We start from the raw sequence: 11,819 nt of genomic DNA on the forward strand, positions 1-11,819 counted from the left end.
CTCAATTTAGAAGAAAAGGTGCTAATGATAATTTTGTTATTAAGGACATGACTCTAGTATGCGAGCTTCATTTTAAAAATGAAGACATTCAATTTTTATCCAATATTGGCAGAAAAGCTTTAAGAAAAGAAGCATTTCCATCTATTTTTGAATTTAAAAAACAAGTTGATGTACAAAAGCGATGTTCTAGAAATGAAGACAATTTTAAAACTAACGATAGAGAACTACTAATTGATTTTTTGAGGTTGAGAAAGTTTGCTTATGTTGTGTTGAACTACAAAACAAAACTGATCTACTGGAAAAAGAAAAACACGAGTTGAAATCTCAAATAAGCATTTTAGAATCTAAAAATAAAAAAATAAAAAATCAACTGAATCAATATAAAAGTAAACATATACTTAGTTATGAAATTATGTCAACAGACAAAAAACTGTTTCAAAAATATACTGGCATTAAACATGAACAGTATATTAATCTGTACAACTTTTTAAATCCAGAAAAAAATGGTGAAAATGTTAAATACCACAACTTAGGATTATCTGAAAATTTGCACAGGTTAGGTAATCATGCAAAAACTGGTCCAAAAACAAAATTAAACACAGAAAATCAGTTATTTATGTTTTTAGTGTGGCTAAAAAATGGATTTACAATTTTGCACACATCTTGGTTATTTAAAATTTCAAAATCAACACCATCTCGCTATTTAATAACATGGACAAACTTTCTATATTTTTCTTTGGGAAGTGTACCTATTTGGCCTTCACGCGAACAAGTTAATAAGTTTATGCCAGAAAGCTTTAAGATGACATTTCCATCAACAAGATGCATTATTGATTGTACTGAACTGTTTTGTCAGAAACCTTCATCACTGAGACACCAGAGTTCTTTATTCTCTAGTTATAAACATCATGTAACTTACAAAGGGTTGTTAGGTATTTCTCCTTCAGGAGCAATAACTTTTATAAATCAACTTTACAATGGAGCTATTTCTGTCAAAGAAATTGTTGTAAGATCGGGTTTCCTTAATAAAGAACTCTGGAACAAAAATGAATCAGTTATGGCTGATCGTGGGTTTACCATTTCAGACCATTTAAACACAATCAATGTTAAATTAAATATACCATCTTTTTTAAATGGACAACTACAGCTAAGTAAAGAGGATGTTACAGAAAGTCAAACCATTGCATCATTGAGAATTCATGTAGAATGTGCTATTCGTAGAATTAAAGTATTTCGCCAATTAAGTAATGAAATTCCTTGGTGTTTCATGGTTCAATTAACCAACTTTGGACAGTAATTTGTCTTTTATGTAACTTTTTGCCACCACTTATCAAAAATCAAAAATAAAAACATTTATTTACATATAGAAGGTAATATACTTTCTTTGGTATTTACATTATTGTCCAATACTTGTGGTAAAAAATAGTTAATGTAAAAATTATTCAACTTTGTAATTAATTCAAAAAAGAACTGATGGTCGAAAGGTGTTCTTATAATAGCAATTCCTTCAAATGTGTACACAATAAAGTCACAAAACTGGGAATAACTTAACCCCATAGCCATTTGTATTTGTGTATAATAACCAGTATAATTTTTAAACATGGGTGTCCATTGTCTAGTCCAATATAAAAATCATTGTCATTCAAACATTCGGAAATAGACAAGAGATTTTTCATTCTAGGACATTTAATTTCAATTAAACCATAATAATATTTAGCCTCTTCATCATATACAAGACCATCCAGACTCGCAGATAACCAAAATAAATTAGGTTGCATTACAATTCCAGTTGTCCTAACTGAAATATTGCAATTTAATCTATTTTTCAAAACATCAGTATATTTCTATCGTGCGTGCGGCTCATAATCAAGCCCGTGGTCTAAAGACTCTTGAATAAATTTAGGCAAGTCAACTTTTTGTGAGTTATTAATTAACTGTTCAGAAGTTTCTTTTATTGATAACAAAAAGTCTTTTTGTTTTTCATTAAGCTCCCAATTGCAAGGTATATAGCAATGATTTTTATTATAAAAGCCAAGAGGTAAAAGAGGTAGGGTATTAAACACATTAGAAGAAATGGCTTTAAGTTTTTCAATATTAGTGATAAGTTCAAAACTCTCATTTATCTGGAGTTGATAAGATAAAGGAGAACCAATTGGAAAATTTCCAAATGATGTTTTAGTAAAACTAAAAATGTCAGGTACGCAATGAACAATACCAATATCTTTATTGAAAAAAGCAACATTTGATTTTAGATTGTTAATATTTCCTTTTAAAGTTTCTTCTTTACATTTTATTTGCGTTGGATCATATAAAGTAGGCTTAATGCCACGTTTAAATTCAAATTTTTGAACATTCGTAAACATAACAGGATTTTTAATTGTTTTAGTTTTATGACCTGGAATGCCCCATTGCCTTGATTTACTTGTACAAGCAATATCTTCAAGTACAAATTTAAGTAAATTTAAAGAATATTCTGCAAATTCAAATAATAAAGCCATCACGTGATTACAATAACCACTATTTCCAGCAGGGCACGAGAAATATGCTTTTCTAACAGAGCTAGTCAATCTGCTAATATAAACTTTTAAATCACGAACTTCATTTTTCATGCTTGCTTTGAATTTTGCTTTTACTATGATACACGTTAGGTTATATGAAGTGTATCGGATGATGTATATCGTTCAGATTTAAATCTTTTGCCTCTTTCAAATGTTTTTTTTATTGCAATACTTTTGTTTTTAGCTTTTTTTTTCTGTAGTTTTCTATTTCTTTAATAGTGAATAGTGGCAAGTATTTTAAACTTTTACACCATGCTTAAGTTTCATCTGCAGATTTAAAGTTATGTAAAACATTTAAATTTCTATTTATTTCTAAAACAATTGGTATTTCAGTTGAATAATTTTGTGAATCTACCAGAACATGTTCTACTTGAGAGTTCATTTTTTTAACAATTATTTCGATATTTACGTTTCATCATTGCCTTATGTCATTACATCATTACGTCATTGGAATGCGGGATACGTCTATTCTCCCTATTGTTTTCCCATTGTTCTCCAAACAATTCCGTAACACGCATATCTTTTTTTTTAAACAATGCGTTGAACGTCCATCTTATTTTACGCCCTTGGCCCAACATAACAGGATATTTGCAAAAAACCGATTTGGAGAATTGAAATATTACGTCGAAAAAAAACATTGGCTAAATGTTTTTTGTAGTACGATATTGTCAATGCAACTAAGGCATGGTACACGTTTTTCCGAACAAAATTATAAGTTTTTTTCAATTACAATATGTGTAAGTTTTTTCATCAAAAAGTATGATATATTTGGTGTGTATGGAAAAATTATTTTAACCACTAATATAATCTGGTAAAAGTAATGCGACTATAACAAATCGTCAAGCGTAATTTTATTTAGAAAGATGTAATTTTCAACATAAAGTACCTTATAGATAAGTCTATGGATTTGATTTTTTCATAAAAGTATGTATTGGTGTTTGTTTTCAATGAATGTAACTTGACATTTATAATCAGACATTATTTAGAAAAATTATCCATGAAAAACCATATTTTTATGAAAATTTAATATTTTTATGAAAAAAAATTTTAATATGAAAATTTAATATTTTTATGAAAAGTTAATATTTTCAATACCATACCTAAATGAGTATGTTTAACAATAATGTCACGTTTCAGATAAACTATGGTAGTGTTAACTTTTCTACAAAAGTCGTTTTTGTATAAATAATCATATCTTTTTTTTTTCTTTTTTTTTTAGTTTACCATTATTAATCGTAATATAACAATATAACAATAAATAAACTTGGTATCTGAAAGAAGATCCAAAAGATCTTGTTGTCAGAACCATATAAAATATATCAAACGTGTATATATAATATAATAAAAATACAATTGATTTAATAATTATTAACAATGTAGAATAAACAAAAACAGAAAATAGTTTTACATTTCAAAAATATTTATATATATTGTCAGTAGAAAGAATTCCATAAATACGGTGCTCCATAGTTTATACAAAATTGATTAAACTTTGTTTGACAAAAGGGTTCAATTATTAAATTATTATTTCGTAAAGTATATTTGTTTATAGCTTTATGGGTAAAAAGATCTTTAAAAATGAATAATGGTTGTTCACTTTTACAACGAAACATAAAACATAAAATATTATAAACATTGAGTTTGTAAACGTTAAGTGCTTTAACGTTTTTAAACAAAATATTAGAATGAGAAAAACGATTTTCAAAACATATTAAACGCATTGCGTGTTTCTGACGATGGTAGAGATTTCGTAACTTACTTTTAGAGGTACTTCCCCAAACAATATTGGCATAATTTATATAGCTATGTATAAATGAGTACTAGAGTTGAATTAAATTTTGTTTATTTAGTATCTGACCTTATATAGAATTCCAATACTTTTGGCCAATTTAGTAGAAATAAAGTCGATATGATACTTCCATGTAATACTTTCATCAATGTAAATGCCTAAAAATCTTGTGACCGACTCCTTTTTTATTTCAATTTTATCAATAAAAAGTTTAGGTAAATTATTTGGTAAAAAACGCTTTTTTGCGAGGGAATGGAAAAGGATCCATTTTGTTTTGTCAATGTTTAAAGTTAACTTGTTGCACTTAAACCAGTTGGAGATATGATTGAGTTCTTTATTCATATTTAAAAAAAGCTCATAAGACTAAAAACAAAAATGGGCCTAGAATAGAACCCTGTAGAACACCACATTTTATGTCAATTAATTTTTCATTTTGAAAATAATCTCCATAGAAAGCAAATTGTTTTCTATTTGTCTAATAACTTTTATACCATTTTATTAATTTGCCATAAAACTTGAGTTTCTTAAGTAGAATTTTGTGATCGACCGTGTCGAATGCTTTTGATAGGTCAATGAAAATACCTAGTGTATATTGTGATCTACCAAATGAATTGGAGATTTCACGAATGAACTGTGTAATGGCTTGTTCAGTTGAACAATTTTTTTTTAAACCGAATTGATTTTATATAGAAGTTTATTTAGATTAAGGTAATTGTATGTTCTTATGTATATACCCAGCAAACATGCCGGTTGCGGACCATTATCTAAAATGTCGCTGCTGGCATTTTGAAAACGGTCCATAGTTGGATTACCCTACAAAATACCGCCGCCGGCATTTATAATGCGGTCCATAGCTCGATTTGCCTACAAAATGCCGACAGAGGCTAGTGCATGTTGGCCCTTTGTCGTTTCTATGCAGAATGCCGAATGCGGCAGCTCAGCATGGCGGTCCGATATCTGTAGTGCCTTAACTAGAAAATAAATTGGCGAGAAGTGTAAATTTACTCTTACGCGTGAACTTAAGTTCACGCTGTTTTTTTTTTAATTTGAAATTTGTAAAGTTCAAATTAGAACTTAAGTACTTAAGTAAAGTTTTATTGTAAAGTTCAAATTGTTCATTATTTAAATTGATTGGACACATTTCTATAAGGTAACAAATTTAAGTAAATAAATATAGTTCATATTTTATGGCAACTGAAATTTATTATGTTATTATTTAAAACCTTCTAATGAAAAAATGTTGGTTTTTAATATTAATATTAAAATTTTAACGTTAAAATTTTATTTTAATATATATATATATATATATATATATATATATATATATATATATATATATATATATATATATATATATATATATATATATATATATATATTAATTGAAAAATTATAAATGGTAATGGGGTATATACCCCATTACCATTTATAATTAAAAAAGTTTACTAAACTTTAGCTTTGTAAATTTTTAGTAAAAAAAATATTTAAATAATGTTACTTATGTATTTCTAAGATCTTTAGTAACTAAAGATCTTAGAAATACATAAGTAACATTTAACTATTTTTTCCTTCATAATAATTTTTTCATAATATTTCAGATGTGCTTAAAGTTCACAAAAAAATTTGTATAGCTTAAACTCAACATAAGGAGAAATTTCTCCTTATGTTAAGAAGTTTCTCCTTGTGTTTAATAATAAAGCATGTACAACTTAAGTTGTACATGCTTTATTGTTAAAATTACCTTTATATTATATATACTAAGTAATAATAAATGTATATAATATATATATATATATATATATATATATATATATATATATATATATATATATATATATATATATATATATATATATGTATATATATATATATATATATATGTATATATATATATATATATATATATATATATATATATATATATATATAATATAAATATATATATATTAGGTATATATATTATATATATATATATATATATATATATATATATATATATATATATATATATATATATATATATATATATATATATATACATCTACAAATGCAGCATTAGGCGCAACTGATGACATCTTCTTCGTTTCCCTCATTTTTTATGAAGAATTAAAGCGCACTTTTTTAAAGCAGTAAAGCGCACTTTTTTGCAACTTATGATGTATTTGTAAATATATATATATATATATATATATATATATATATATATATATATATATATATATATATATATATATATATATTTCTTAAATTTGTTTGAGTGGAATCTTAAAACTATACAATAACTACATGATGTTAACAAATCTACTTATTTATCTTTAGTAATGAGTTATTGGACAAAAAGACGAATGGTAGTAAAATATGTCAAGAGGTTCTTAGATGACTACACAGATGATCAGAGAAACATTTTACCAAAAACTGCAGATAATGCAAATCTTCAATTGGTTATTAGTCCTGATATAGCACGAAATCATGTAGTCCAATGTCAAAGCAATGTTTCTACTTATGAAATTGATGCAAACTTAGATTCTATTTTGAACAATTCTGATTGCTATCCAGAATCGTCCGACACTGAATCTTCTGGCGATAGTATTTTACATATTGATTATAATTTAAGATTTAATTTGGCACAATGGTCAATTGAGTTTGGCATTACAGAGAAAGCTTTGTCTTCATTGTTAAAAGTTTTGCAAAATTGGTTTCCAGAGTTGCCAAATGATTCACGTACTTTACGTCAAACAAAATTGGTTATGTCTGTAGACAAAATTTCTGGAGGACAGTATTATCACTTTGGTGTTAAAAGCGGAATTAAGAGTTCTATATCAAATTTAATTTTTTTTAATGATTTAAATTGTATATCTATACAAGTAAATATTGATGGTCTTCCTTTGTTTCGAAGTTCTAATGGTCAGTTTTGGCCAATATTGGGTTTAATTGAGTATCATCAAAACAATATTCAGAAAAACAAATCTCCATTTATAATTGGTTTATTTTATGGTAAAAGTAAACCATCAAACTGCAACGAGTTTCTAAAAAAGTTTGTTGAAGAAAGTAAAGCACTTTTACTTTCTGGAATTGTTATCTGTGGAAAATTATACAAATTTAGTATATCAGCTGTTATTTGTGATAGTCCAGCACGAGCATTTGTAAAAGCATGCAAAGGGCATGGAGGATATTTCGGATGTGATAAGTGCTGCCAAAAAGGTTTTTATATAGGAAGGGTAACCTTTCCTATTTTAGGTGCTAAACTTCGAACAGATCAGTCATTTTTTAACATGACTCAAAAAAAACATCACAATGGGGAGTCTGTTCTTTTGGAACTTGGTATTGGAATGGTAACACAGTTTCCTCATGACTATATGCATCTTGTCTGCTTGGGAGTGGTAAGAAAGTTGCTTTACATATGGTTGAAAGGTCCTTTGCATGTTAGATTAGGTGCAAGAGATTCAACACGACTTTCTGTTCGATTGGTTGGTGCTTCCAAGTATATACCAAAAGAATTTGCTCGTAAGCCTAGGGCTGTGTCTGAATTTGAAAGATGGAAAGCAACCGAACTCAGACAGTTCTTGTTATATACTGGTGTTGTATACTTAGCAGATATACTAAATGAAGCCATGTATAAAAACTTCTTGTTATTATCTGTTGCTATGAGAATTTTATTGTGTCCAAAATTATGTTTACATCATGCTGTCAGTGCTGATACTTTTCTTAATCTGTTCATAAAACATACCTCAGATATATATGGTCCAGAAATGATAACTTATAATGTGCATGGACTTTCACATTTGTGCCAAGATGCAATCAAGTATGGACCTTTAGACAACATATCTGCGTTTCCATTTGAAAACTATCTTGGTCAGCTGAAAAAGTTAATACGAAAGCCAAATTTTCCATTACAACAGGTACAACGAAGATTGCATGAAAAAAATTTATTGGAACTAAAAGCGGTTGAATTAAAGTATCCTATATTAAAACAGCAGCAGAATATTAGGCTTCCAAACGATATTACAGATATTGAATCTCAGCATAAGCAAGTGATTTTAGGAGATTTTTGTATTAAGTGTACTGTGGGTGACAGTTGTTGTCAATTGAAAACTGGTGAAATTATTTTTGTGCAAAACATAGTTAAAAAATATGGAAAAGATGGTGATATTTTAGTTTTATACAACACATTTGAAAGCGTAGAAACACTTTTCACATATCCTTGGAACTCATCATCCGTTGGCATATACTTAGTTTGTAATTTATCAGACAATACAAAGTCTTGCTCTATTGGTAACATTGATAAGAAGTATGCACTTTTGCCTTACAACCAAACATATGCTGCACTCCCACTTTTGCATTTTTAAAAGCTTTTTTTGTCTATGTAATGGATTATTTATAAGTTCAAAATATATTTAAAATTAATTTGTATTTTGTTTCAAATTGTATTTTTTTAATTAATAATTTAAAAAACATTTAGTTTCACTAAATTATGCAATATATTATAAGTTAATTAAGTCTAATGTCAAGAAGAAAATAAGCAGGCACTAGAGTTATTGTATACCAGGTTTTATAAAAAAAGCTGCTCATTGCTTGCTATTATAGAATGTATTTTTAAATATTAATTACTATTTGATTTGTTTGTAGATTGTTTAGTTTTTTTTACTAATAACATTTAAATCATAAATAAATATTTGTTTAGCAATATATTCATTCGACAGCAATGAATCTTTTTTAATATTTACTCATCAGGATTAGGGTTAGCCGTAATACCTTAACCCCTAACCCTAACCCAGTAGTGTTTTTGATTTTTAGAAAGAAAGAAAAATGAAATACCTTGTTGTATCATTTCTCAACGAACAAGGTTCAATGTATGTTATACCAGACAATTGGTTAGTGGATGATTGTTCATGCTATTGGCCACAATATGTTAGTGATGCAAGAATTAAAAAATCAAGCAAAGCCGGGGAGATCCCAGGTGACACCTGGTCAAAGCACACTATTTCCATCATGTATAGAACAGGTATAATCTTTTAAAACTTTTTTTTTCAGAAAGTAAGAGATTTGTATAATTAGTGGGCAAACTAAGTTAAACCATCTTCAGATAATATTAAAACCACCTCTCGAATATTTATGAAATAAAATAAAATTATTTATTATTCAGAAACATATGAAAAAGCTTGTAAAAAATTGGTGGTTGCGCAAGATACTTCAGATTTACAAACAGAAGATGAAGAGCATAAGACACAAAGCCGCCAAAAAAGGTTTATGTTTTAACAGTTTTTTGATTTTATGGAAATAGTTTTAATGATGTTTTTCTCTTATTATTCATTTTCTTACTTGAGAATTGTTTATTTTTATTATTTTTTACTTATTTTTTTAATACCTTTTTGTCTAGTTTTTTGTTTGTTTTATCTAGTTTCAATAGAATTTCTGCACAGTTTATAAAACTAGAATTTAGTAGATAAGAATTTCTTGTATTTAATAAAAAATTCTCATTTCTAAAACATTAACTTATTTTCTGCATTAACTTACTTTTTTTTTCCAGAAAGAACGATTACTGGTATTATGAGGACGAGAGTGATAATGACACAAATAAATTTAATAACAGCTATAAGCAAAGCAAAGCTAAGATGACAAAGTTATTGAAGAGACACATTCTACCTGAAGCTCCTAAAATATCATTGGCAATACCAAACCAACTGGTTCGAAATGATATACTTACTAATAGAGTAACTTCTCCAGGTTTATTAACATCTTCACCAAATAATAATACAGATCAATTGTCATCAGTAACAAATGGTCAATTCAATTTCGAGAAAGCAACACAACCCATATTTAAAAAAAATACATTTAATGATCCTGTCGTTCCTTCTACATCTTTGAACATTTTGCCAACTGATATAACATCATTAGTAAATGTTGTTATGGAGATCAAAGTTTGCTTGAAAGATCTTCAACGTCAAACTGAAATTAATACAAAATTGCTGCAAAGTTTAACTGCGGGGGAAAATGATAAAGGAATTTTTGATAAGCTACACTTACCTCTTAACGACTTAAAAGAGCTGAATACACTTGAAGAGCTCATACAGAACGATAAGACAGTATTTTCAAACTTAGTAAGTAAATTGTTTTAAATATTAATAAACATAATAAAATATTTTGCTACAAAGTATTTCCAATCTTTATATATAGGTTATTGCTGTAGCTAGCAAAGGCGGATACAACCTGAAAGATGCTGTAAGAAGAATGTCTGCTTCTCTATTTACAAATCAACTTTGTTGTCAGCTTAATTGGACCGGTGGTCAACGTAAAGGAAGTGAAGCTGACCTTAAATTGGATATAAAAAATAAATTTGGATTAAAAGAATCGCAGTGTAGGCGTGTACTTGAAAGTGAGTTGTTTTTTGTTTATGCAGGTATATTAGCATTCCTTTCTGAGAAAATGTCATTTGTTTTGTCGGAGATAATTTTATAGGTTATAAAATAATTGTAAACTTGCTATTTTTATTTTAAAATCTCTTACGCGTATATTTATTTTAAGGAGCCGTGCTAAGGAATCCGCCTACAAGTACAGTTAGTGAGTGTGATTTTCAAAAAGAAATTGTACGATTTTTACGAGGAGCGCCAGACCGAAATGGTGGGAGGCAAGCGCGAGCAATCGTAAGTGTTAAAAGAAGAACTTTTATCGAAAAGAGAAGAGCTGAAATCGACAATGATGACGAACCGCAAGAATAAATTTTATATCTTAATAATAGCATTATTTTAGTTTCATGACTAATTTTTTACTATTTTATTCGAATTCGCTCCCTCGAAGTGCAAAAATGCTATAAAATTAGTGCAACATACAATGTTGACCAACATACATTGCTGCACCGCGAGGTGCAACAATGCTATAAAATTAGTGCAACATACAATGCTGCTTTGCCGCCGAAGAACCGCCATAGGAGCTATAAGAAAAGTAAGCAGTGGTACAGGCACGGGGCGCCTAAGCTGGGCCAGCATATTTAGCCGACGCCGGGAACGCGGTGGTCCAAGGAAGGTTTGTTTTCGGGGATTCTGCCGGTTCGATGATGGCCCATCAGTGGCTTGTGGATGGTGGGCCGCCATAGAACCGATGAGCAAAATGCAGCGGCACCGGCACCGGACGTCAGCGTCGTGCCAGCATATAGTGCCGACGGCGGCAACACGGCGGTCCGATAAAGGCATGTTTGCTGGGTAATTCTTTCTAAAATTTTCGAGAAAGTTGAAAGAACTAAGATAGGGCGATAATTACTAATATTTGATTTTTTTCCGTCTTTGTAAATTGGAGTAACTTTAGCTATTTTTAATTGGTCGGGGAATACACCTTGCTGTATAGATGCCCTGAACACTTTATAAAGAATACATTTTAAATTTTCAAAGCAATCTATGACTATGTTGCCATTTATTTCGTCCGCACCTGTAGCTTTGTTTCTTTTAAGAGATTTGTAAGCTCTCTCAAACTCATCAAAA

The 11,819-nt window shown here is 28.7% G+C and overlaps 2 protein-coding genes across 4 annotated transcripts; both read left to right on the forward strand.

The window, feature by feature from the left end:
• Nucleotides 1-412: 412 nt before the first annotated feature.
• LOC136088155 (uncharacterized) lies at nucleotides 413-1,297 on the forward strand. Its single transcript, XM_065811831.1, has one exon. The coding sequence runs from the start codon at nucleotides 413-415 to the stop codon at nucleotides 1,295-1,297; it is 885 nt and encodes a 294-aa protein (XP_065667903.1).
• A 4,033-nt stretch (nucleotides 1,298-5,330) lies between these two features.
• LOC136088780 (uncharacterized) lies at nucleotides 5,331-11,099 on the forward strand. Of its 3 annotated transcripts, none has more exons than XM_065813489.1 (6): nucleotides 5,331-5,497; nucleotides 6,667-9,349; nucleotides 9,491-9,590; nucleotides 9,875-10,445; nucleotides 10,522-10,720; nucleotides 10,870-11,099. In XM_065813489.1, exons 2-6 carry the CDS (start codon nucleotides 9,154-9,156, stop codon nucleotides 11,061-11,063), a joined length of 1,260 nt encoding a protein of 419 aa, XP_065669561.1. In that variant the 5' UTR covers nucleotides 5,331-5,497; nucleotides 6,667-9,153; the 3' UTR covers nucleotides 11,064-11,099. The 3 variants fall into 3 exon arrangements, with proteins under 3 accessions (XP_065669561.1, XP_065669560.1, XP_065669562.1); XM_065813490.1 differs by having other exon boundaries at nucleotides 5,408-5,497; nucleotides 9,142-9,349; XM_065813488.1 differs by lacking the exons at nucleotides 9,491-9,590; nucleotides 9,875-10,445; nucleotides 10,522-10,720; nucleotides 10,870-11,099 and having other exon boundaries at nucleotides 5,357-5,497; nucleotides 6,667-9,154.
• Nucleotides 11,100-11,819: the final 720 nt, after the last annotated feature.

Source organism: Hydra vulgaris, chromosome 12, assembly GCF_038396675.1.
Source record: "Hydra vulgaris chromosome 12, alternate assembly HydraT2T_AEP".
NCBI lineage: Eukaryota > Metazoa > Cnidaria > Hydrozoa > Anthoathecata > Hydridae > Hydra > Hydra vulgaris.

Coding starts and splice junctions, on each gene's coding strand:
- LOC136088780 (XM_065813488.1), top strand. CDS start 6,669: ATGAGTTATTGGACAAAAAGACGAATGGTAGTAAAATATGTCAAGAGG.
- LOC136088155 (XM_065811831.1), top strand. CDS start 413: ATGTCAACAGACAAAAAACTGTTTCAAAAATATACTGGCATTAAACAT.